This window comes from Anoplolepis gracilipes, chromosome 14 (assembly GCF_047496725.1).
Source record: "Anoplolepis gracilipes chromosome 14, ASM4749672v1, whole genome shotgun sequence".
NCBI lineage: Eukaryota > Metazoa > Arthropoda > Insecta > Hymenoptera > Formicidae > Anoplolepis > Anoplolepis gracilipes.
The window spans coordinates 1,577,558-1,603,094 of record NC_132983.1 but is presented as its reverse complement, the minus strand read 5'-3'; the positions used below and the strand labels follow the sequence as shown (position 1 = coordinate 1,603,094).

At 31.2% G+C, this 25,537-nt stretch overlaps 5 protein-coding genes and 1 long non-coding RNA gene across 11 annotated transcripts; 4 read left to right on the top strand and 2 right to left on the bottom strand.

Annotated features, from left to right (window-relative positions):
• Nucleotides 1–1,026: 1,026 nt before the first annotated feature.
• Nucleotides 1,027–2,291, top strand: LOC140673313 (protein anon-73B1). 4 transcript variants are annotated; one of them, XM_072906208.1, is made up of 3 exons: nt 1,027–1,415; nt 1,763–1,935; nt 2,016–2,291. In XM_072906208.1, the coding sequence occupies exons 1-3, from the start codon at nt 1,364–1,366 to the stop codon at nt 2,112–2,114; spliced, it is 324 nt and encodes a 107-aa protein (XP_072762309.1). In that variant the 5' UTR covers nt 1,027–1,363; the 3' UTR covers nt 2,115–2,291. The 4 variants fall into 4 exon arrangements, with proteins under 4 accessions (XP_072762309.1, XP_072762311.1, XP_072762310.1 ...); XM_072906210.1 differs by having other exon boundaries at nt 1,027–1,316; nt 2,016–2,290; XM_072906209.1 differs by having other exon boundaries at nt 1,027–1,330; nt 2,016–2,290.
• Nucleotides 2,165–3,146, bottom strand: LOC140673315 (uncharacterized). The gene is made up of 3 exons (XR_012048040.1): nt 3,044–3,146; nt 2,548–2,931; nt 2,165–2,239 (listed from the first exon to the last, which is right to left on the bottom strand). It is a non-coding gene; the product is annotated as an uncharacterized lncRNA (long non-coding RNA).
• Nucleotides 2,677–6,600, top strand: Omd (integrator complex subunit 5 omd). The gene is made up of 11 exons (XM_072906200.1): nt 2,677–2,901; nt 3,028–3,157; nt 3,224–3,633; nt 3,746–3,881; nt 3,946–4,615; nt 4,711–4,955; nt 5,025–5,230; nt 5,429–5,575; nt 5,653–5,793; nt 5,880–6,140; nt 6,218–6,600. Exons 1-11 carry the CDS (start codon nt 2,677–2,679, stop codon nt 6,437–6,439), a joined length of 2,793 nt encoding a protein of 930 aa, XP_072762301.1. The 3' UTR covers nt 6,440–6,600.
• Nucleotides 6,601–7,222: 622 nt separating this feature from the next.
• On the bottom strand, nt 7,223–11,081 carry Sec61alpha (SEC61 translocon subunit alpha). The gene is made up of 8 exons (XM_072906206.1): nt 10,908–11,081; nt 10,650–10,717; nt 10,371–10,436; nt 10,072–10,282; nt 9,448–9,705; nt 9,160–9,326; nt 8,583–8,972; nt 7,223–8,498 (listed from the first exon to the last, which is right to left on the bottom strand). Exons 1-8 carry the CDS (start codon nt 10,912–10,914, stop codon nt 8,235–8,237), a joined length of 1,431 nt encoding a protein of 476 aa, XP_072762307.1. The 5' UTR covers nt 10,915–11,081; the 3' UTR covers nt 7,223–8,234.
• An 880-nt stretch (nt 11,082–11,961) lies between these two features.
• On the top strand, nt 11,962–15,669 carry LOC140673537 (regucalcin-like). Of its 2 annotated transcripts, none has more exons than XM_072906520.1 (6): nt 11,962–12,130; nt 13,667–13,830; nt 13,940–14,149; nt 14,231–14,458; nt 14,615–14,727; nt 15,078–15,666. In XM_072906520.1, exons 1-6 carry the CDS (start codon nt 12,066–12,068, stop codon nt 15,318–15,320), a joined length of 1,023 nt encoding a protein of 340 aa, XP_072762621.1. In that variant the 5' UTR covers nt 11,962–12,065; the 3' UTR covers nt 15,321–15,666. The 2 variants fall into 2 exon arrangements, with proteins under 2 accessions (XP_072762621.1, XP_072762620.1); XM_072906519.1 differs by lacking the exon at nt 11,962–12,130 and adding an exon at nt 13,106–13,332 and having other exon boundaries at nt 15,078–15,669.
• Nucleotides 15,670–16,557: 888 nt separating this feature from the next.
• Nucleotides 16,558–25,173, top strand: LOC140673141 (regucalcin-like). 2 transcript variants are annotated; one of them, XM_072905834.1, is made up of 7 exons: nt 16,558–16,572; nt 21,467–21,561; nt 23,242–23,396; nt 23,506–23,715; nt 23,851–24,063; nt 24,207–24,319; nt 24,779–25,173. In XM_072905834.1, exons 2-7 carry the CDS (start codon nt 21,497–21,499, stop codon nt 25,025–25,027), a joined length of 1,005 nt encoding a protein of 334 aa, XP_072761935.1. In that variant the 5' UTR covers nt 16,558–16,572; nt 21,467–21,496; the 3' UTR covers nt 25,028–25,173. The 2 variants fall into 2 exon arrangements, with proteins under 2 accessions (XP_072761935.1, XP_072761934.1); XM_072905833.1 differs by lacking the exon at nt 16,558–16,572 and having other exon boundaries at nt 21,428–21,561.
• The last annotated feature ends 364 nt before the right edge of the window (nt 25,174–25,537 follow it).

Below are 25,537 nucleotides of genomic sequence, written 5' to 3'. Positions count from 1 at the left end.
GTACGACGGACTCTCGTTCGGCTTCTCGAGACAATTTCGCGAACACTCGCGCGATTTCCCGGTCGTGGGGCTAAACGAGGATTAAAACTCGCGACTTTTAATAGGTATATACCTAGGGCGAGTAGTACGAGGACGAGGAGCGACGACGATGATCATCGTCGTCGTCGTCGTCGTCGTCGTCGTCGTCGTCGCCGACGACGAAGACAGAGTACGTGTCGTCGACGAGTATCTACTCCGTCGCGTTTCTGCGGACGAGTTCTCGCGATCCAGGCCCCGTCGCACTGCCGGACATTTAAGGATCCGCGAAAGCGTCGCTTACCTTAATGTGACAGGAACGCAGAAGCTCAGTCGTAACTCGGATGTAAACACAGGCATTTTTCGACGAAAATGACACTAAGGCAGTCGGAACAGCGCGTGTACGGATACCGCATGCATCGCGGGCGACGCCGACGCGTTGCGCAAGCCGATCTTGCGTTATTAAATACCGCGATAAACACGGGAATCCGGGCTCTCCGCGGAAAACATTAATCGAAAACTAGAGATGGTAGCCATTACTTTTGTGCAAATGTACAAAACAAAGGTTCACATCCACGGACTTGCTAGCGACCAAGCCTCCGACCCAGCTAGCTTTCCGGCGCTTTCGTCGCGACGCGCGAAATTCAAACCGGCTGGGATCCGCCTGTGCGCGATATTTGGCCGTCTTCGGCCTCGATGTCCTTCATTTGCACACAAATTGCAATTTATTAAATTCTAGCACAAACAAATCCAAGATGCGAGTGTCGCGCGCGCGTAACAAACGACGAGACGAGATAAAATCTTTCGCGTATAAATTCGAGCCGATGACAGATGCTCAGCTGGCTCGGCGTACTCGCGCCCGCTGACAGATGTCGTGACGCGCGTGCGCAGCGCCATCCGGCGGCGAGCGCGGCAGGCACGATCGCCATGCGCTGTATTAGACGAAGGGGCAGAGGGGGGGAGATGACCCCGAGGCCGAAGCTAACCGAGCAGATTCGGCTGCATTCGGCGCGAAAACAGAAGGGAGCGCGACTCCGATTATTGTGCCGATCCTGAAAAAAAAAAAGTCGTGTTCGCTCTACGAAACGTCACTCGCGATTGTCAGCGACGACAGTTGCCAAAAAGAAAAAAAAGAAAAAAAAAGGAGCGCATCGTAATGTTGGCACTATTTGTCGCTTCGCGTGAAATTCGGCGATCGTCGTCGCCGGTCGTTTGTTATTGATTTCCTGGACCCTCGTACATACATGTATATCCCCAACACCCATAAACAATCGCGGAACACCATGTACCGACGCGATTAAGCAAGTATCAGCAGGTATCATCGAAAAATTGCTCCTATTGGCGAGATATGATAGATCGTTCGAAAGAATCGCGAGATTCCCTGGACGAGGAAAGAAAAAGTACGAATAAAGAGAATGGAATGTCATTGAAAAAGAGAAAAAAATAATAGTGCGTCAAGAGAATGAATTCGCGAATGACCGGATGTTTCGAATCATTATGAACGCGTCCGCAATTCTATTCGAACGAGATATGATATTTCGGTGTAATGTTGAAGTAATGTTTTAATTTTGATTATAAGAGAGTATAACAGTACTTATTGCATTTTTTTTTCAATGAAAAATAATCGTTTGATCGAGTTTAAACACAACTTACAAATACATTATCTTCTTTACTATATAATAAATTTTTATCTAATCTGGTATAAGTGAAAATGATCATTCAACTAATATTTTTTTTTCATTTGTAGAAATGGCGGATGCAGATCCACAGTTCAAACGCCTTTTACTGCCGGCAGAAGAAACTCTGTTTGAGCAATTGTTGAGATTTGGCCTCTATGTTGGCGCAGTATTCCAAATTATATGCTTGTTATCCATAGTAATATATCAGGCAGGTCCATCCGATGGTGTGGCAGCTTTAAAGGTATCATCTTGTGATTATGTCAAGTTGCTGAGGATGTAATTTGTTCATTATGCCTACTGTAATAATTGTTACAATTGCAGGATGATCCAAGTGATGTAGAATGTTCTGAAAACAGTCCTCAAGTAACACCAAGGAGACCTCATCGGCCACGCAAACAAGAGAAGAAGAAGAGACGTTAAAACATTCTTGGTGTGATGATCAAATTTTATATTCTCTGATTTTTACATTTGTATACTTACATTTTATGACTATTTGAAGACTGGCCTTTCACTCTCAAGAATAATTCCTTCCTCGTTATTTATATCTGAAGTATATACATATAAGTTAGTTGAAACAAGACATTTTATAATATTAATCTTTTAAATATAAGTTTTTAATCTTATATTCCAAGTGTATTGAACTATTACTCCAATTCTTTTTTTTATAATTATAAATATATTTTATAATTTTTTATAAAAAAAATATAACCAAGAGCGAAGAGATCACTCATAGAATTTTACAAACAAAAATTTCCCTGAAGAAAATCTTTTTTTTTACACCAAAGTAGATACATATTTTTTGAACACCCTGTATATATATATATATATATATAAAAATGGAGAGCAATATAACCTTTTAATCGACCATGCCACAGTGCTTTTGACACTGATTCGATGAATTTAATTTGATCGAATTAATTGGAAATGCGAATACAATTGCCCGATGTTTGATAACTGAAGCATTATTATTGACAATTCGAGAATGCTGCACAATTCGGCGACTTTGTCGCCCCAGGACATTCTGGCCGAGGTTAGAAAATTTATCTCCGGTGCCGTGTCTAGGCCTTCTCACAGCGCGAACACGCAAGATGTGACACGTACGGCGTTATTTCTGCTGAAAAACGTACCCGCGGCCAGGGACGCCGTACTCGAATATTTTTGCAATGTATTTTTCGCCGCCGTGTCCAAATACGTTCGTCAGATCGAGGTATGTCAATAACACCCTTCGTTCAAATCCCTTACAAACATGTCAACAATAATATAAATTAATAATAATGATATATAATATATAAAATAATATGAAATATAATAATAATAATATAAATTTTTGTAGACAAATCAAAATGTACCGATAGCTGAAGAGAGCATCATAGCAGAGATTCACACTGTTCTAAGCAGTTTTATAAATGGAAACCCAGAAGCCTGGGCGCCTATCATATCAGCATGGTCGTTGGATTTACTCGGTATATATTTGATGTACAGTAGAACAAAAGTGAAATACAATTTCGACTAACACATTTCTTTCACAGGCAAAGTGTCCTCTGATTATTCAAAACGTCGCAATTTGCCTGTCGATGCTGGGATCAATGATTTCCTGCAGCAGTGGATGTCATGCCGTGCAACGCGAACCCTGATAGACATTACGGCGCAGTGTTTGCAGTGTCTTATGCACTCTGACACAGAGTCTTGTATTAAAGCCTTGTTAGATACTAGCGTGCTTCATAGTCCATATTTTGATTGGGTGGTTGCTCATGTGGGCAGCTGTTTTCCGAATACTGTGATCACTAGGGTGCTATCATGCGGATTGAAAGATTTTTGTGCCATGGGCTATGAACATAATGTTAAGAATCCAAAATTAAATTCCGTTGTAGGCATATTGGGACATTTGGCAGGTAGCCATTTTCAAGATATCAGAAAAGCCCTGCTAGATTTGTTTGAGGCAAGCTTTGACAGATTGTTATACGTTGTAGCATTGTTGCTAAAAAAATATAGGCATATATCAGTATCCAATTTGAAAATTAATTGATGTACTTGTTATAATTTTTTTATAGTGGAGTTTAGACGAAGATGTGAATCTTGATGAAGATACCAAAAAACAGAAATTGGCCACGGTACCATTTCTTTTGAATCTAGCCTCGCTCTCGCAAACTCTTTTGAAAGCGATGACCAACAATGTGTTACAGACATGTAAGTTTCTAAGTAGAAATTATATTTTTTTGTGAATTATGATTAACTATATAAATTTTTACAGTGAGACCCGATGTCATACCGCGTCTGGCATTGTTTGCAACAGACTGGTGCAAATACTTCAACAATCAACCAGCAGCCTTAATAGACTTGATGGTGCACCTGGTGTTAGGATGCGAACAGGGCGCATCGCAAATAATCAATATTCTACTAGATACGAGTCTAAACACGAGCAACGTCGGCTATCACAGCGTTAACGCGGCGCAAAGTGTGAAAAATGTCTGTCGAGAGATACTGGAATTGATTCTACAAGAAATAGATCTTTTATTGAGGACCCACGGACCGCAATCTACCAATATTGCTCTCCTGAGTTCTGTCAAACAAGAGATATCGATGTTAGTGCCAATGTTATTGAACTACAATCCACTACGCGTGCAAACGGCTGTTAGATTGTTATGCTTTCTGAGAAGTCAAAGTCCAAACATAGTTGTTTCTATGGCGTCCCACATGCTGGTGAAGGCGCCAACGACGTTCCATCTCGCAGCCCTGATACATCTTATCACCAACAACATTGTACTATTTCCCGCGAACAAATCTGGAACCGAAAACATCCTTGCTGGTCACGATTATCTTACGCAGATCTTGGAACAAGCACTTAGAGAGATATACTATAAAAATGTCATAAATGAGGAGGATTCGAGACAGTTATTTAAAAATCTCACTATAATGTTAAAGCAAGTATATCAATAATATTTCACATAATGATGCATATTTTACATATACATAGTTTGATATGATAATTGTAATTTCTTTTATATATTTCATTAAGGTGGGAAAAGTCAAATAAGGCGGCGATTTTACAATCGAAGATGATTACCAGAGCCCTTAGATCTAATTTGTATCAAATATCTTCTTTGTTGATGAGAACCGACGACTTCGACTTGGCCAACGATATCGTTATTTTGTTGGATCTGTTAAGCACGTCTGAAAAAGATTATATTCTCAATGTGGAACTCGTACTGAAATTGACAAGGGCAGTCATCCAATATTTCTTTCTGTGCATTGCACAAAGAGGTAAATAAAACCATCAAATGTCTTTCATTTCTCTAGGCAATAATATAAAAAATAATCCACTTTCCTTAGATATCATAAAAAAGGAACAAGGAGTGAAGATGGTTTGTCACTTATTGAAGGATCTGACGTGTTATTCTCCTTGCGCGCGTGTGCTGGCTCTCAGAGAGATACTAGGGAACAGTATCGATAACGAGCAGGCAAAGTACTTTGGTGCAAAGGAAAAATTTGAACCCCGTTTCGAAGAGCCATTATTGTTACATCAAAATCATAAACAGGTATATATATATATATATATATATGCAAAGATATACAAAAATATGATTTTAAAAAATCTTATAAATGATAGATGTGTTGCATATGTAGCAACATCTTATTAATATTGTGAATTGATTTGATATATATTTATATACAATATATAAATATATATATAAATATATATATTTTTTTATTTATTTATATGATTTCTTTTGCAGGTAACGAGTACTATGTTGGCACAGCGACATTCATCGGTGTTTCACGCTGGTGTGATAGGACACGGTCCGCGGAAACCATTGCAGGAGAATTCAATCGACAAGGAAACTATAGCCTTGAACAAAATGTTATTAATAGACGTTATAAAGGTAAAGAGAAATTCGACAAACAAAAAAATTTATCATATGCATTAAACAGCCTAACGGTTAGTTTGAATATTTTCTAGGCTTGTTGCAGTAACCAGGAGTCAGAGCGATATCCTGTCAACTTGGACGCTCTGACAATGGTTAGCTTGTTGTTGGTTGAATTGGTGTCCCCTGACGTTATGTACAATGGCCTCCCATGGCCTGACGAGGAGTTTACAAAAGTAATTTTCATTGTTCAGCTAAAATGGCTTCTGTTAAGCCGTTTGTTACGGTGCAATGAAATAATACGATTTCGATTGTGTGACAGGTGACGATAGAGAGGGATTTGCAAATCCGTCGCAAGTTTAAGGATGTACCTCTACTATGGACGTTGCTAGAATTGACCGCCTGGTACAGACCAGCGTTAGCGTATTGTTCCGTTTTACTGAGAGGCATCACCGCAACCGTGATGGCTAATTGGAATACGGAGGAAGGCGTTTCGCTCGTCAATATAATGGCGCTTGGCCAATTATTACCGCCACCATTGGCGAGTATTAGGGACCTTCTGCCCGTTTTACAGCCGCACCAGGTACAAATTCTCGATTCCTGCAATCGATATTTCAGTAAGATACACTTGATAAACGGTATCTCCAATTTGCATTGCAGATAAATACGATAATGAGAGAATGTCTATGGGCGTACATGCGCGAGAATGTACCGTCTCCGGCGTTATTCACGCGCAGCGAAGGCGCCAATATAGCTTGGAGGGACATCGATACGTCATCGCCCAATACACGCTTTACAGATACTCTCCGCTTAGTATTGCTGGCAAATATTCATACTTTAGGATCTTTATACTCGACATTATTTTATAATGAAAATAAATAATATTCAGAGAGAGTATACATATCGGACAGAGATTCAAATCGATTTTAATTAATGTATCATTGCATTTGTAAATAGCACTCTCTTGATAGAAATAACATTAAATTATAATTTGAAACTATATTATATCATACACGCATACACATTTATATAAATTAAAGAAAACAAGGTGTATATATATATATATATAAATATTTGATATACATGACTGTACTTGATATAATATTAAATCAAGATAATGTATGCGCCAACTGAAAATACATGTATTTTATAAGAAAAGAAATACGAGATTTGTATTATTTTTTTTTTCAAAATTTATATAAATATTAAAGTTCAAATATTTTCGCAAATTTCGTGTATTGACAGTAAGTACACCATTAACAGTAAGTACATTTAGTATTTTTTTTTTCTTCTCCCTGTTATACATATTAATATTCTATAACAGTAGTTATAATTCATGTATATCTCTTATAACAATTCTACGTATAAAGTAGAAAACGACACAATTACACATTGTATAAAATAGGAAGTAATTTTTACTAGAGTTTCTTGCATATATATACATTCTGCTTTATGTATATGACATATTACATAACACATGAATCTGTTTTTTTTTCTTAATGGTATATGATCGGTCGCGCGTTTTATTATTCTCGATTAATGACAATTAATGAATAGAAATTTACTTGAGTTAATATTATTAAACGAATGACGAAATGATACCACATGTGACATAGTCGATGAAATATTTGAGGAAGGATGAAACAAGGAAGACAAAAAAAAATGTGTTAATATTTATAAAAGCACATTCTCTTCTCTTCTTCTAAATACATATTTTATATATATATATATATATATGAAACAAATATTAACTTACTTCATATTATTATTATTGATACAGGAAGGAATGGTACCCAAGATGAACGAACGCTGTTCGAATTGCTGTACGAATACCCTAGGTGGGTGTCTCGTCCTGACTGAGATGACTATATTCGTAATCATATATCGGTTCAATTAATATAAACGTCACGATTTTACTCGTATGTATGCGATTGAGTCTTCACGCGGCTCTTGTCATGTCGCAGAGCCCAAAAAACGCTAGTAAAAAATGTTGAAAATATTCAATTACTTTCTTACTATGTACACATTGCTCGTTTTACGAAAGATATTATTGATCGCAAGATATCTTTCGCGATTGCATTTTGCGAGCATTTTAACTGTTATATGTTTGAGTTCTTATTCCCTACACTCTGTCAATGTACGTTCTTGCCTTAGTCAGACTAATGCTTTGTGTACAGTTTGACACATAGCATAGTTATTAATGTTTAATGTAAAAATAAAGAGTACATTCTCTCATGACACGTAAACCAAGAGCTCATAAATGTAACATAAAATAGTTGTATTATTTTCTAAATAGATTTGAAAATATATCGTGTGTCTCAATAATCACGTTGATACGTCTTACAAAAGAAGCACATATAGACTTTTTTTTTTTTTGAAAAGTTATTGACAGTATAATCTTTTGAGCATAGAATCAACAATATATCAATAATAAGTTAAATATGTGCAACTTTATGTATAACGCGAAAAGGGGAAAGGAAACCTCTGATTGGCATTAGTGTATGTCTACATCTTGTGAGCTTGACATACATACACACACATACACACACATAGCACGCATACTTCTTCACATACATACAACTCTGCCAATTCGACCAAAACTTTCTTACCTTACAATAAATTATGTTTTTGAAAATTAAAAAAAAGTTTACTTTTCAAATCTATAGTGGAGCTAAGTTTAGAAAAGTAACGTGCTCATGCCACCCATTTCACTTTGCTCCTTAACAAAAATCTCAAAGTATTGATATATAATGGTGACAGCCAGCAAGATACCGGTACCGGAACCAATCGCACCCAGAAAGTCCGCCAGCACAGAAAGAGCTCCAATGCACAGGCCGCCAAACGCTGCGGCGGTCGGGATATACCGGTTCAGTTCGCGAATCATGGAATTGTCTCTATGGCCTCGCATCACCATCTGTTGTTCCCTCAGTTGTTTGGCAACCTGCAAATGTTAACATGTTAGTGATTTTTATATTATGTATAAAAAAATTTACTTTGTTTTTTTTAGCGAAAGACTTGTACTAACATCCTTCGCCGAGCTTCCAGAAACTTCGATCCACGTCTTGGAGAAGAAGGCGCAGGAGCCGAGCATGAAAAGAATGTAGAGTACGGCATGGACGGGATCTTGAACAATGTGACCGACCGATTCCGGTGGTGATAAGTAATAACATAGTCCCCCGACTGGATACGATCTGGCAGGACCACCGCCACCGACATCCGACCAAACACCCAACAGATTCACTATGAGATTTCCTTGGAACTTAACGGCCAACATCTGAGAGATGACGTACAGATTGGACACCAAGGCTGATTGCAAGATGATCGGGATGTTACTGGTGTAAAATAGTTTGATCGGATAGCTGCTGTATTGACCGCGATATCTGGCGGATTTGATCGGAAGATCTACACGGAAGCCCTAAAAGTAATGCATTTTTCAATATAATCATCATCACAATAAAATATGTGCATAAATGTAAAAAATTGCCCTATAGATAGTTTAATAATAAAATAATAATCGATCTGACAAGCAAGATTTCTTGATTTCTAGAATTTAATTATTCACACACACAATACAATCTTTTGTTAGATTATGTTCAACTTACCTGGAAGTAGATAACAATAGCGAACACTAGAATGGTGGCAAGAAGGTTCATCAGATTTGGAAGATTCTGTCTATAGAATGCTTCTCGAAGGGCACGAACTTTGTCTTGTCTGGTAGCCAACAAGTGGAACAAAGCAATTACAGCTCCTTCAAATTCCGTACCACGACCTATTAGACATAAAAAAATATAACTTTAATCAATATATATTAAAGTTTAAATATGTCAAGAGAAATATTTTTGTATGTTATATAGGTTACATGATTTTCCTCTAATAATGAATAAAATTACCAGTGTTAACCGTGGCTGGTGAGAATGCTTTCCAAACAATAGTCTCGCAAATGTTAGTAGCAATGAAGAGAGATATTCCACTGCCTAAGCCGTATCCTTTTTGAAGAAGTTCATCCAATAACAATACAATAAGTCCAGCAACAAATAGTTGGATAATAATCAAAAGGCAAACTCCAGCTCCAATCTCAGTTGGATCTCCGTACATTCCAGTCATTACATAAACAATAGCTTGCCCAACAGTGATAACCATGCCAAACACTGTGAAAAAAAAAAGACAAGTAATATTTACAATATTTTAGCAATTAAATTTAATAATAGTAATATTTAATCATATTTATTATATTAAAATTTGAAGATATTATAAAGGCTATTATCCATAAAAGAATTAGTTTTAATCTATTGGAATATCTATTTTGATCTTTGTTAATTAAAATATAATAATTAGCTAAATAAATTTGCAGATTTCTTTGTATAATGTTTAGTTAGGTCTCAAATCGCTTTAACATCATTAGCCTTTTTTAAAGAACATTTTTAAAGAGAACATATTAATATTTATTTCTTCTATCCCATCTTTATATTAAAATTAATGATGAATAATTAATAAACTTAACTTAATGTACTTACATTTCTGTGCACCATTGAATAATGCTCTATCTTTGGGTGTATCACCAACTTCGATGATCTTCGCACCATGCAGAAGTTGCATAATAAGACCGGAAGTAACGATTGGTGAGATACCCAATTCCATCAAGGTTCCTCTGTTCGACGCAAGTATCACACGGATCCAATAAAATGGATCTGCACTGTCTGAAGACATGATTCCAAATAATGGAATCTGAAAATAACAAAATTATATATCGGCATTTATCTATAAATATATTTTCTTTAAATTAACTTTAACAATTAGTAATTTATCAACTTACCTGGCAACATACTAGAAAGATAAACAATGTGATTGCAGTCCATAATACTTTTTCCCTGAACTGGATCTGTGGAAAAACAATAATTGTAAGCTTATCTTCTTTAAATCAGAAATAACTTTGCATTGGGTATTATATCATAAACAGCTGGTAGGATCAATATTTCGTCCGGTCTCAGGGTTCGCACACACCGGGGGTAATCGAGGAATTGAGGAAAAACGGTACACGAAACTGTAAATATGAGAGAGAGACAGAAGACAGAAATAGCTCGCGTGGCCTTACCTTTCGTTGCGGCTTCGCTATTTCCGGCAGTATACTGCAGAACGGTTTTATCACCTCGAGAAACTTGACTGAAAACAGAAAGAGGAAGGACGTTAGACATCCGCGGGTGGAAACGCACGTACGTCGAGGCAACAATTCGCGTCGCCAACAATATGTTGTACGGTTATGCGAGAGAGGTTACGAACGACAGAGGTTGCGGCTAAGGCAACATACGCGAAAAGAGGATATTTCTGACTGATAAAGGACGAATATACTCACATCCCATCTTGCCTCGATGCCTACGCGACTAGCACTATGGCCCGAATAACCGTCCTTCGCACAGGAACACGAGAATACGCTCTCTCCTCCTCTGTCATAAAACGAACGAAAAAGCGGCCGCGTATACGCTCGACTGGCAAAGCGTAGCAGAGTCGTGGCTCACCCCGCCGACACGTATCAATATGCCAGTGTCACGTGACCTGATGATGTTGGCCGGCACGTTTCCACTCGTACGTTCCACGCGCCTGTCATCGTCGATGTCAGATGGCGCGCTCGGCCACGCGCGTCAGCTGTGCGCGACTGAGCGATGACAGATGGGCTCGCGCATGCGCGCCGTAGCGGTGGCAAGTACGATATGAGATGTGTGCAACAGCACGCCGCAGTTTTAAATTGTAGTAAATTACATATTTCAAATTGTATTAAATTAATATTATATATACTTGATTGCCTTTGTATAATTATATTTACGCACATTAGACATTCCCATTTTTTACACTTTACTTTATTACTTTGTTTTAATTACTGTTTTCATTGTGAAAAATTTTCTAAATAGCTTTAGAGAACCGATTAAACAATATTATATTTTATTATACTTGAACTAGATATTTTATTGATATTATACTCGCGTGGGTGAAAAAAAGAGCCCGTTTATGGACGCGATAATGCAATTTTGCAACTGTCAAATTCGCGATTCCAATTAATGTCGCTGCTTTTTCGCAGCAACGTATGACAGGTTGCATAGCAGTGGGCGTTGAAAATTTTATAAGTTATATCTAAAAAATTTACGTTTAAAGATCTGGAATGTATTGTATGTAAAGAAATTTATCCTATATTTATGTATTTTTTTAACTCTTAGTTCATAAATTTGCCTAATCATTTGTTTATAATTTCACCACTACGTGTGAATAAGTGCTTAGAAAATAAGTGTCATTACGATAATTAGCATCATTAAAATAATTTCATACCAATTGCTTTCCTACTGAATTTTTATAATATCGGAATATTATATAAACATATCGTTTGTGTATATTTAACGCTAAAAAATGTTCGTCACTAAAATACGGACTATACAAGCTAGTGCCTTTAAATTTTACTCGCTTTTTCAAGTCTATCCTACAAGAGAGCATTTCGAATTAAATAGAACGAGAGATATAGAGTATGAGAAAAGCAATGTGCAAATATGTGTCCTTGACGTGCGTTCTTATCGTTCTAGTGTATAGCGGGTAAGTAAAAAGGATTTCTATAAATCGATACACACAATAACGCGTCGCATGTATAAAATATAATATTTCGTCTAATGTCAAAATAAATAATCTATTCTATACTACGCACAAAATATAGGGAACACTTTTTATATATCAAAAAATGGGCTATTTTCGAATTGTTGCAGCTCGGTGAAAAATTATCGTAGAAAAGTTTTAAAAAAAGCATTTCGAAGCTTGAAGTTTCAACTTTAACGCGCTATTGATAGTTTTTAGAAATTTTAGTATTTCCCTTATTCTATGCTTTAAAAAAGAATACATATTGTTTTGTTCCTTAAAATTATGTATTTTTTTAAACCCTGCAGCTTAATAAGAAAAATTCTCTCGATGAATTTAAGTCAGGTTTCATAAAGTGCAATGTTTTATTTACAAAATGGTTTTTTTTTAAACTTTCCTACGATTTTTTTAATTACGTGACTTTGAAGCTAAATCTGTATTTTTCAGAAATATTGTCGATACTCGGTGAAAAATCATCGTAAGAAAATTAAAAAAAAAAGCATTTTAAAATTTAAAAAAATATTAATTTTCTTACTCCAATGCTTTAAAAAAGAAACACTGTTTTTTCCTTAAAATTATATATTTTTGACATTCTGCATTTCTTTAAAACAATTTTTCTCGAAAAATTTAAGTTAAATTCCTTAAACTAGAACATTTTTCCTACAAAATGTTTTTTTTCTTAAACTTTCCTACGATTGTTTTTGACCGAATTACATGACTTTGAAATCAGCCTTACATTTTATTGAAAAAAGATCGCCGGCATGCGCGCGTGTATGTCCGTGTGTGTGTGCGTGCATGCGTGCGCATGCGCGAGTTTAATATCGTGTATTTCGTTTTCTCTTATCAATTATTGTTTGTCGTTTTCGCATGTTTAAGCACTTTTGAATAAAATTTAGTAAAATTTAGTTTTACATTTGTTTTAATGTTTCTGTTAGCTCATCTAAATTTTGCGGCTAGGGACACCTCGCAACTATCGTTAGCGCGTTAAAGTTGAAATTTCAAACTTTAAAATGCTTTTTTTTAAACTTTTCTACGATGATTTTTCACCGAGCTGCAACACTTTGAAAATGGCCCATTTTTTGACATATGAAAAGTGTTCCTTACATTTTTGTGTGTAGTGTATTTCTTCTGTCTGCAAAAACACCGTTATTTGTATCGAATATTCCGTAAGAAATTAATACTTAAATATTTAATATATACAATAAATCTGCTAGGCATAATAAGGTCCATATTTCATATAATATCTATTATATCCATATTGTGCATATATAAATTTAATATTTTTGATGTCACTGCTACTATTACCGTAAAAAACTTTAAAACATTTTGAAGATACTGTAAAATTAAATTGCTAATTAAAGCTAAGAAAAAAACATAATCAGATAATAATAATAATGGTGGAAATAAAAAATATTATATTACATAAAAAAGCATTAAATGCATCTCCATAAACTATACGTAGTGTATAATACAATCTAACGTATTATCATTTATTTATAGGCAAGCTCATCGTGTGACAGTAGAGAAAGTGACGGATTCTTATGGTCTTTCTGAAGGCCCTCAATGGGACCATCGGACTCAAAAGTTGTTCTTTGTTGACATATATAATCAGTATATACGTAGATTGGACCCTGCAACAGGTGTTGTAACCAGTGCTTATGTTGGTAAGATTACACCTTTTTATAAATATCCGTAAATATATTTTGTAAATATATATAATATTAATTCACTGTGTTTACATAATACTATGATTTTAAAATAATATTTCTTCAGACCATGGCCCTGTTAGTGTTGTTGTAACTGTGAGTGGTACGACTGATAAACTTGTAGCAGGTTCTGGAAAAGATCTTATTCTTGTCAGCTGGGACGGAGAGCAAAATGAAAAGAATGTAACATTCAAAGTGCTGACTTCTATCGAACCTTCTTCTTCTGACACAAGAACCAATGATGGGAAAGTAGACTTATCTGGAAGATTCTGGCTTGGTAAATTGAAAATACTATGAAATAAAAATACATTTCTTAATGTAATAAATATTGACTATATATCAATTATATTTCCAACAGGTACTATGGCGAATGAACTTAATGGACGGACAGGCGACTGGGGCAACGCTCCTAAACTGGGATCATTATATCGTATTAATGAAACACTTCAATCTGAAAAGGAAATAACTCCTGTTACAATTAGTAATGGATTAGCATGGAATATCAAAGACGACACTTTCTATTATATTGATTCACCGACCTATCAGGTCGCAGCATACGATTATAATTCGAATGAAGGGACAATGTGTAAGAGATTTAATAATATTCTCTATTTAAAATTACATTACGCAAATGAAAAGTGTGCAAATATAAATGAAAAAACCTAATCAGAAATTGAAATAAACATACATTCGAGGAAACTAATAATTTCGACAATTATGTATTCAATTTCTATATTTTTAGCTAATAAGAGGATTGTATTCGACCTGAGGAAAACTAATATGACGGGAATACCTGACGGAATGACCATAGATAAGAGTGGCAATCTTTGGATAGCAGTGAATGGGGAATCTCATGTAAGTAAATATATGGTCATTCAAATACAATGAGAGACTTATTATCTTGATATTATTATGTAACTGTAAATAGTAAATTTTTGATAAAAAAAATAATTATTATTTTTACATTCTGAATACTATATTTGACAAAGCTGTACTAAATGTTCCTTGGGGGATCTGAAATATTTCCTTATAAAATTCATATTTTTCTAGATGCTAATTTTTTTAAAATATCAATTTCAAGCGTCTTTGAGCCTTTGTTTAACATATAAATAAATATATAAATAAATTTGGCAACTAATCAAATACATATATTTAAAGCTTTACTGTAAATTATATTACTATAACTGTGGAAATATTTTATCTAGGTCATCCTTGTCAATCCAAAAACACAAGATTTGTTGAAAATGGTTGAGATTCCAGCTGTTAGTGTAACCAGTGTCGCCTTTGGTGGTCCACTTCTCGATATTCTATATGTGACTACCTCGGGCTATAATTTAACTGCAGAAGAACGAAAGAAGACTCCTGATGCTGGTTCCGTGTTTGCAGTAAAGAACTTGGGGATTTGTGGAGTTCCTGGAAATTCGTTTAAGTGCAATTCGTGTGATTAAAAAAAAAAATCACCAGATAAGAAAAAGACAAACGAATAGAAACTTGTTTTGCTTTTCCCGAAAATGTATATGTATTTTTAAATTTTGCATGTTAAAAAAATTGTGTAACAAGTCTCTTTCAGAATATGGAATTATTGGAAATTCTTATATCTTATCATGATAATCTTACAATATAAAATGTGTTTATTTAAAAAGTTGACAAACACTGTAAAACAAGGAAAAATCGATAATTCTTAATTTTTGCTGTTTCTTTAATATAAGAGAGGAGTTACAAATTTTAGAAAACATTTAGGTCTATAAAAGCTAATTATATTCGATTGTGAATGTGTAAAAGAAAATCGTATTATCAAATGTATTATGGTAAATAAATATCTCATTATTAAAAATGCTCTAGTAGAATTATTGAGAAAGTAATTCGTTTTTTTTGTTAGTATCTAAATATATTATGTCATATAAAAATTAAGTAATAAATACATAAAATAACTCAAATGTTATTTGTAATTTTAATGAAAAGGATGGCTAGACATATAATCGTAACTTTGTAATTGAATAATTATTTTTTAATTGTTATTCAATTTTGATATGAAATTGTAAACGTGAAATAATGAGATTTATATATTATTTCCTTCTTCGAGAGAATTTGTAAACTAATCACAAAATGAAAAAATAGTATGCATTATAAAATTACCCCATGTTAAAATGTATGATACGAGAATTTTAATTTTTTTTGAAGTTATCACAAATACTGTAATCACATCTTTGGTAAAATCTGCACCGAGAGCCTGTCACATCCTCAGCATTATTTCGATGTCGTTGCGAAAGACAGGTTGCATACCGGTGGGCGTTGAAAAATTCTATGATCTATATCTTTGAAAAAAATTGTCAATGTAAAAAAATTTACGTTTAAAAATCTTGAATATCTTTAATGTATTGTATATAAAGAAATCCTGTATTTATATATTGTTTTAACTTTTAGTAATTTTTGTAAATTTGCCTAAGTCATTTGTTTAAGCTGCGTTACTTGTATAAATAAGCGTTTTGAAGATATAATGTCATAACGATAATTAAAATAATTTCATACCAAATTGCTCTTTTAATGTATTTTTATATTGGAATGTTACGTAAACATATTATCAAGCGCCCGCGGTAGCGGTGCGACGTCAAGTTTAAAAAAATTTCATAAAATAAAGAAATATCTTCATGGACATCGTCGCGCCGCTGCCGTATAGCTTATCCGGAATTTTTGTGTAATGTAAGTTTCGATTAAGATTTCTCAGAAACTTAAATCGTATTCAAAAATCTAACAGCATTTTTCTTATATAAGCTTTCGATTGCGACCAATTTGAAAATGATTGGTGCAGTCAATCTTGAGAATTCGAAATCTCATACCCGAAAAGTACATTTTTATCTTAAAGAAATTTAAGATTCAGATCAGTCACACGTACATACGCACACATCCAGAGCGATTTTGCCCATAAAGGTGCATTTGTAACAGTTATATATAATCATTCGTTTGATTGATTGTGAATGTGCAAATATATGTATTTTAAGAGCTAAATTATATATCATTATTGATAAAAGCATAATAAATATAAATCAACTATAAATAACTAAATAAATAAATAAATAATTAATAATTAATAATAAATATAATCCCTTTCTAAAAAACGCATGTCTCGCTGTCTCGTTGTGAAGTGCGTTATGCGACTTGCTTCATTTGTGTCGTCTGCAACTGTCAAATTATTATGTTTTGACAGTTTGTGTGACGATTTATAATAAATATAATAAATATAATAAGATATAATTAGATATAATAAAATAAGTATAAAATATAAAATAAATAAATATATAAAATATTATAATTATAATATTAATATTAATATTAATATTACAATTTATAAAATATATAAAGTAAAGAAGATAAATAAAAATAATAAATAAATAATAAATTTAATAAGTAAATATAATATAAAATAAATATAAATAATTAAATAATTATTTTATATATAAAAATTATATCGAAATGCGAAAAATGCATATATATTTTTCGCAGAAAAAGTATAATCTGCTTTATATGTATATTTTGTTTAAAATATTCCTATTTCTTTTTAGATTGTACACGGTAAAAAACATTTTGTATTTTTGTTGAAATTTTTGTGTTAAATTTTTAACATACTCTTATATACTAATATAACATACTGTTACGTCCAGTTTAACTCAAAGAAAAGAAGAGTCAATGTGGAGCGTGACTTACTTACTTTGAAACCCGAAATCTTGATAAGAATCTCGAGATCAAATGAACATACGGACTATAGACTAAGTCAGCGATCACTCGAATCGTTATTACTTATCTAATTTAGTCGTTCATTCGATAGTCCCTTTTTAATAAGAGAATTTAATCTCTTTTACACGGGATGGGATCTTGTGTGACTTCGGAATGAGGAAAAGATGTGAAGGAAATTATTTATTTGATTAAACAATTCATTAATTAATTTAGAATTTTAAAATCCATTTATTTATAATTTAATAAAAAAATTAAAAAAATGATTTTAAAATTAAAATAATATATGAATAAGATAGATAATGAAATTAACAAAATCAATTGAATTCTAATAAATATAATTAAGTATGAGTATGTGTGTATGTGTGATTACAATAATTCAAAGGTCATCAATCAGAAATTTGAAAAAGGGAAATATTGGGTTGATTTTTGATTGGAGAAATTTACAATAATAAATTAGGAATGATTTATTTAAAGGAAAATGAATAGAGGAATACTATGATTCTAAAAATACAATAGTAGAAGGAGGGAACTTCTTCCAAAGAGCTTGGATGGGAACAGCGAGTACAAAAAAAATAATTTTGTAACATATTCTGTTTCAAACTACGATAAATTTTACATCAAGTGATACATTTTTGATGCAAAAAAATTGATATATTTTTTACACTATTGCGTATTGTCTATACTGATCTCATTTATTTTTGAGCCATATAATCGATTTTAACTTGACGTATTTTTTTCTTTTGTAAAGATTTTTTGTAAAGATATAACATATTGTATAAACTTGCGTATATAGGGTAATTATCGCCTCTCTAGGACAGATAGAGCTGGTCAAACTAAACATAAAAGTCCTCTATCATTTTGCGATTTGCTCAATAATTATTAAAATATTAATTAAACGTATGCTGAGCGGTATATGCGGCGCGCATTTATACGCTATAAATAAAAATATTTCCGAAGGTTATTTCAATAAAATAATTATAAATAACTAAAATTTAACTCTTCTTTATCTCTTTTGACCAATAGATAAAGAAAGGTTAGAGACTAATAAAGTTTATACAAGTTTGATATCAATAGAATTGTAAACGTTAAAATAATAATTAAATAAATAAAATCAGTGCTCTCTTAAATATAAACTAAGAATAATAAATTATAATCAGCTATAGAGATATTTTTGCTCCCTATAGCCGATTATAATTTATTATTCTTAGTTAATAATAATTGAGTTTATACTCTTTTCTGAAAAAATCGTTAACTAATCATAGAAACAAAAAAGATAGTATGCATTATAAAATTACCCCAGATTAAAATCTATGATAAAAGAATAATTTTTTTAAAGTACTATAATCACACCCTCAGCATCATTATTTCGATGTCATTGCTTTTTCGAAACATATGACGGGTTGCATAGTGATAGGCGGCTTGGAAATTCTACAGGAGCTATATCTAACGCTGGATTTAATTAACTATAGATATAAAAACTGCACTTGTATATTTATATTCTATTTTTATATTCAAGATTATCTTAAGATGCTATACAATCATTTCATTGATTGAATGAGAGGTTAATAAATCACTTAAGACGATTTTAGATATAAAAACTATAAATAAAATGGGAAAATTTTTTTTAATTTACGTTTAAAAATCTCAATTTTTTAAAATGTATTTAATAAAAAATTATTTTTAATTCTTTTAGTTTGTAAACATTTACCAAGTCATTTATTTAAATTTCGCTATTTTACTTGTAAATATAAAGAACTTAGAAGTGCATATGATAATTATCCACGGTTGGGGAAGTTAATTTTTTTTTTTAACTGAGTTAAGTTCAAAGTTAATTGGCAATAAATTAAATAAGTTAACATTAAAAGTTAAAACAAAAACTAACTTAGTTAAAAGTTAAGTTAAAAAGTTAAAAATTAAAGTTAAAAGTTAACATTAATTATATAAAACTACATTTTTTGCATAATTAATCTTTTAATTGATATTTTAATTTAGGCTATAATAAAAAGCTATATAAAAAAGTAGAAAATATATTTTTCTTTCTTATAAATTATAAAAACTATCTTTTTGTTATTTTTTATTTTTTTTTATATATTATTAATTGGTAAATTACATTATTAATTAATATTATTAAAATATGTATAAAATACAAAAGAAAAGATATAAAATACAAGAAAAAGGCAGAATATTTTTATTAAATATTTTTATTAAAATATAATATTAATTATAAATACTTATAAATTATTGGTTAATTTTAAATAGAGTTCTTCTAAAGTCCCTAATTTGTTTCTTTCCCAAGCACTCTAATAATTCTTTATCTAATAATAAATCGACATATAAACAAATAAAATAGCTTTAATATATATAAATATATATATTTTATACATTACGATCATCAATTTTCATATGACTTTGATATTAATAAATTATTTATTAACTGATATAAAAAAAAAGTTAATAAGTTAAGTTAAAATTAACTAGTGTAAAGTTTAAAGTTTATGGCATTTAAAATTAACTAAGTTAAGTTAAAAATTATTAACTTTTTAACTTATTAACTTAACTTTTAACTATTTAACTAGTTACTACCCAACCCTGTATTTATTATTATTAAAATATTTCCACACCAAATTGTTTTCTGTATTTTTAGAAATATCAGATTATTATGAACTAAATAAATTATACAGTGTTTTAAACGTGTTAATATTTGTAGGAAATTTACACATGCGTATTTGTGATTATAAATAACGTTAGTAGTACGTAAGAATAATTTGCATATTCAAATATGACATTGAAAATTACGCAATCTACTGTCTTGCTCTCTTCCTAGTGCTCGCATGATTGAGTATCCGTATATATCGGTCAAGGGCTTTAATTTTATGCAAAGGCATGTGTAACAAATTATTTGCTGCATTAAATGGTCATTTCCACTTTTATATTATTTCCATATTATTTTTATTTATTCACACGAATACATGTGCATACACGCACAATTTAATATCTGTATCTGTATATTATTATACAATTGTATATTTATGAAGGTATACTAACAAGTGTTTTGATATTACTATATCATTGCCGGATATTTTATATAATTCCTTACAAATCGCGTAAAATTTTGAAGTTTATCGAAATTTGTTCTTGATTTACTTATCTTCTCTTAGATATTTTTTATAGAAAGAGACTTACTTGTACATTATCTGAATAAATAATTTTTTTGAAGAAAGCATCTAATATTATTGCACTAATTGTAAATATATAAATAAATCATGTTTCAACAATATTTCATCTAATTCGATTATGGTTGCTAACAAATTTTATCTTGTTATTGTTCACCACACAAAAATAATTTAGAAATAGAAACAAAGAATAAATTCCTGCGAGTTATATAGTATTATATAATATTATATATATTATATTATCTACAGACACACGGAATAAAACATCCGGTAAAAGTGTCTTTTTCTAAAATTAATGACAAAAGATTGAGCATACTGATACGTCTTTACTGAATGATAAATCATTATAATGAATTATATCGCAATCTTTTTTTGTCAAAGATTGTTGTCATAAGTAATATTAATTCCTTCAAAAAACTATCCTTTATTTTTGTACAATATTAAATTGCGCAATTTAATTCACGAATTATTGTCAGAAAATCGGGATAAAATAATTTATTAACAAACAATAAATTATGACATTAATCCATTTTATATCTAATACTAAAAATGTTCGTCGCTAAAATGCGGTGACAATCAGGTTTCGGTCAAATCGGTAAAGGTAGGAACGTCCATATATATAGACCGGTGCATTTAAGTTGTATTCATTCTTTTTAGTCTAATCTAAAAGAGAGAACATTACTTTGCAGTTAAATAGTACGAGAGATATATAGAGCATCATGAGAAGAGTAATTTACAAATACGTATTCTTGTTGTGCGTTCTCGTCGTCCTCGCGCGTAGAAGGTAAGTGAAAGGGCGTGACATTCATAAATCAATGCATCGTGCACGCATTTTTAATTAAAAAAATTGATGTACTCAGTAGTGTGCCGCGTGTTCAAAAATAATGTGTAGTAACAAAATCCAGAAATTATATTACATAAAAATAAATTGTAAAAAAAACTAACAAGTTCAAGAGAGCAAATTATCTTATCGAAGTACAAATTATCATAGACTGTGTTTATTAAATCAGCTGCAAATAAAAATATTTCCAGAAGATAAAATTGTCCATATTTTATATACCTATATATCTATATTTACATATCTACATTTTACAATATATAAATTTAATATTTTTAATGTCACTGTTAGATATTATTATAAAAAATACTTTATTGTTAAAATATTATATATCTGCTTTAAAAATGTGTCATCTTTTAAAGGTCATAATATCGAAATAACATTATTATCTTGTCTAGAGAAAAAAGAATTCAATTATATATTAGAAATGCAGTATTATTATTGTATTATGCGTATTACGTGCGATTTTTTACGCGATATTTTTATTTATTTGCTTACAATTTCTTAAAATTTGAGAAGTTACTTAATATTTTTTAAATAATTATAGAAATCTCACAGAATATTTTACATTTAAATGTATGAGAAATTCTTACAAAATTCATTTACGATATAAATATGTAAAAATATGAAATGTTTTTGTATTATTCAAAATACTTATATGAAGAATTTTAATGCGTGTGACTTCTTATTTAACAGAATATTTCACAAAAAGTCCATTTACTTATCAGCTTTATTGTTGCCCTGTTTTTGAATACACTTTGAATTACTTATCCCGCATCACGCTGAAGTTGAAATAATTTTATTATCAGCTATTTATTCCGAACTTGCTCATCCATGTATAATCATGGCGCGACTTTTTGTCGTTAAATTTGATTATCTTCGCAAGAGGTTTCTCAAACGTAACTGACAAAGTAACATAAACCACGTATTTTACACAATTCATCGCTTTAATAGATCTACGTTTTGCGCACGCTTTCTAAATCTGATCTTTTTTTCAACGATAAGAATGCAGCGAGGAGGAATAAAGATGTAGAAAAGTGCAAAAAAGTGTAAATATGCGGCGAAATATATATAAAATATATATATATATATATATATATATATATATATATATATATATAATATAGACACAGATTTATTCTTTTCAACTGCGCTTTCTCGCAGTTTTCTTTTTTTTTCTTTTTTTTCTTTTTTTTTTAAATATATATCGCTCTTAATTTTTATAGATATAAAAAATTAAATTTCATGTCAATTAAAATCATTTGTCTTTCGTTTAAATTGATATCATGTTTCGTCTTGTTTATCAATATTACAAAATAAAAATATTTTGTTAATTAATTCGAATGATTGAAGATACTGTGATATTAAATTGCTAATTAAGCTAAGAAAAAAAACACGATAAGATAATAATGAGTATGTAAATCAGGAACATTGTATTACATAAAATATAAAATACATCTCCATAAGCTATATAAATGTAATTAATTAAGTAAAGCATAAATTAATAGTTTTTAAGTTATATCCCAGGTAACAAAAATAGTGATTTTGACATCAAAAATAGTCATTTTGACTACTTTGTTACTTGAGACATAATGTACAATGCAATCTATTATTATTTATTTATAGGAGAATTCGTGTAGAAAAAGTGACGGATTCTTTTGGTCTTTCTGAAGGCCCTCACTGGGACCATCAGACTAAAAAGTTGTACTTTGTTGACATATATGGTCAGTATATACGTCGCTTGAACCCTGCAACAGGTGTTGTAACCAGTGCTTATGTTGGTAAGATTACACCTTTTTATAAATATCCGTAAATATATTTTGTAAATATATATAATATTAATTCACTGTGTTTACATAATACTATGATTTTAAAATAATATTTCTTCAGACCATGGCCCTGTTAGTGTTGTTGTAACTGTGAATGGTACGACTGATAAACTTGTAGCAGGTTCTGGAAAAGATCTTATTCTTGTCAGCTGGGACGGAGAGCAAAATGAAAAGAATGTAACATTCAAAGTGCTGACTTCTATCGAACCTTCTTCTTCTGACACAAGAACCAATGATGGGAAAGTAGACTCATCTGGAAGATTCTGGCTTGGTAAATTGAAAATACTATGAAATAAAAATACATTTCTTAATGTAATAAATATTGACTATATAATTAATTATATAGTCAATATTTATAGTCAATATTTAATATATATATATTATATAGTTATATATTTTCCAATAGGTACTATGGGAAATGAAGTTAATGGACAAATAGCTCCTAATCTGGGATCATTATATCGTATTAATGAAACACTTCAATTTGAAAAGGAAATAACTCCTGTTTCAATAAGTAATGGATTAGCATGGAATAAGAAGGATAACACTTTCTATTATATTGATTCACCTACGCGTCATATTGTAGCATACGATTATCATCCGAAGGAGGGGACAATATGTAAGAGATTTGATAATATTCTCCATTTAAAATTACATTATGCAAATATAAATAAAAAACTAAACCGAAAATTGAAATAAATATATATTCAAGAAACTAATAATTTCAACGACTATGTATTTATTCAATTTTTATATTTTTAGCTAATAAGAGAATTGTATTTGACTTGAATAAAACTAATATGAAAGGAGTACCTGACGGAATGACCATAGATAGAAAAGGCAATCTTTGGGTAGCAGTGAATGGCGGACATCATGTAAGTATATATATTTATATATATATATATATATATATATATATATATATATATATAGTCATAGATTTAAATGTGCAATGAGAAACTTATTATCTTGACATTATTATGTAACTCTCTGTAAACAGTAAATTTTTTTACAAGAAAAAAATAATTATTATCATTTTTTAAAAGAAATGCTGTATGTGATAAAGTTGTTGTACAGTCATTAAATGTCCCTTCGTCGGTCTGAAATATTTCCTTATAAAATTAATATTTTTCTATAGATGCTAATTTTTTAAATATGTTTCAAGCGTTTTAGAACTTCCTGATATATAAATAATATAATAAATTTATTTATATAAATATATAAAGAAATATATAAATTTGACAATTAATTAAATACATTTAATGTATGTAGTATATAAAGTACTTAATATAGATTTTGTTAGTCTAATATAATTGTGAAAATGTTTTATTTAGGTCATCCATGTCAATCCAAGAACAAAACAATTGTTGAGAAAAGTTAAGATTCCAGCTGTCGGCGTAAGCAGTCTCACCTTTGGTGGTCCACGTCTTAATACTTTGTACGTGACTACTACGGGCTACAATTTAACTGCAGAACAGCGAGAGAAGACACCCCAGGCTGGTTCCGTGTTTGCAGTAAAGAATTTGGGAGTTGGTGGAACTCTTGCAAATTCGTTTGTGCTGTCTGAAGAAATCACCAGATGAGAAAAAGACAGCGCAAGATAAATAAAAATATGGTCAGCTTCTCTGAAATGAAAATTTATACACTTGCATATATTTCTAAATTCTGTATGTTAAATAAAAAATAAAAACGCCTTAATATTGCTTCTGTAAAAAATACTTTTTTATATTTTCTTATTTTAAGGGAAATTTTGTAGCAAGTCTCTTTCATAATATACAATTATTAGTAATTAGAAACAATTATCTAATCATGATAATCCTAAAATGTAAAATAATTATTCCTTCAAAAGTTGTGAAACAAAGAGGAATCGATTGTTCCTAATTTTGGATGCTCCTTTAATATAAGAGAGAAGTTATTAATTTTAGAAAACATTTAGGTCTACTGAAACTAATTACATTCGATTATTGTGTAAATGTGTAGAAGAAAGTCTTTTTGTCATCAAATGTATTGCAATAGAAAAATAATGTCTTTTATCCAAAAATGCTTTAGTAGAATTATTGCAAAAATAATCCGTTTTTGTTGGTATCTAAATT

Excerpts from the sequence above, each read along its gene's own strand:
- LOC140673313 (XM_072906208.1), top strand. The coding sequence starts at position 1,364 with ATGATAGATCGTTCGAAAGAATCGCGAGATTCCCTGGACGAGGAAAGA. Across the intron at positions 1,416-1,762 it reads CCTGGACGAGGAAAGAAAAA|AAATGGCGGATGCAGATCCA; the intron begins GTACGAATAAAG and ends TTTCATTTGTAG. Across the intron at positions 1,936-2,015 it reads ATGGTGTGGCAGCTTTAAAG|GATGATCCAAGTGATGTAGA; the intron begins GTATCATCTTGT and ends TTACAATTGCAG.
- Omd (XM_072906200.1), top strand. The coding sequence starts at position 2,677 with ATGCTGCACAATTCGGCGACTTTGTCGCCCCAGGACATTCTGGCCGAG. Across the intron at positions 2,902-3,027 it reads AATACGTTCGTCAGATCGAG|ACAAATCAAAATGTACCGAT; the intron begins GTATGTCAATAA and ends AAATTTTTGTAG. Across the intron at positions 5,576-5,652 it reads TATTAATAGACGTTATAAAG|GCTTGTTGCAGTAACCAGGA; the intron begins GTAAAGAGAAAT and ends AATATTTTCTAG.
- Sec61alpha (XM_072906206.1), bottom strand. Across the intron at positions 10,437-10,649 it reads TAGCGAAGCCGCAACGAAAG|ATCCAGTTCAGGGAAAAAGT; the intron begins GTAAGGCCACGC and ends GTTTTTCCACAG. Across the intron at positions 9,706-10,071 it reads ATTCAATGGTGCACAGAAAT|TGTTTGGCATGGTTATCACT; the intron begins GTAAGTACATTA and ends TTTTTTTCACAG.
- LOC140673537 (XM_072906519.1), top strand. The coding sequence starts at position 13,253 with ATGAAAAGTGTTCCTTACATTTTTGTGTGTAGTGTATTTCTTCTGTCT. Across the intron at positions 13,333-13,666 it reads TTATTTGTATCGAATATTCC|GCAAGCTCATCGTGTGACAG; the intron begins GTAAGAAATTAA and ends ATTTATTTATAG. Across the intron at positions 14,150-14,230 it reads ATCTGGAAGATTCTGGCTTG|GTACTATGGCGAATGAACTT; the intron begins GTAAATTGAAAA and ends TATTTCCAACAG.
- LOC140673141 (XM_072905834.1), top strand. The coding sequence starts at position 21,497 with ATGAGAAGAGTAATTTACAAATACGTATTCTTGTTGTGCGTTCTCGTC. Across the intron at positions 23,397-23,505 it reads TGTAACCAGTGCTTATGTTG|ACCATGGCCCTGTTAGTGTT; the intron begins GTAAGATTACAC and ends ATATTTCTTCAG. Across the intron at positions 24,064-24,206 it reads TCCGAAGGAGGGGACAATAT|CTAATAAGAGAATTGTATTT; the intron begins GTAAGAGATTTG and ends TTATATTTTTAG.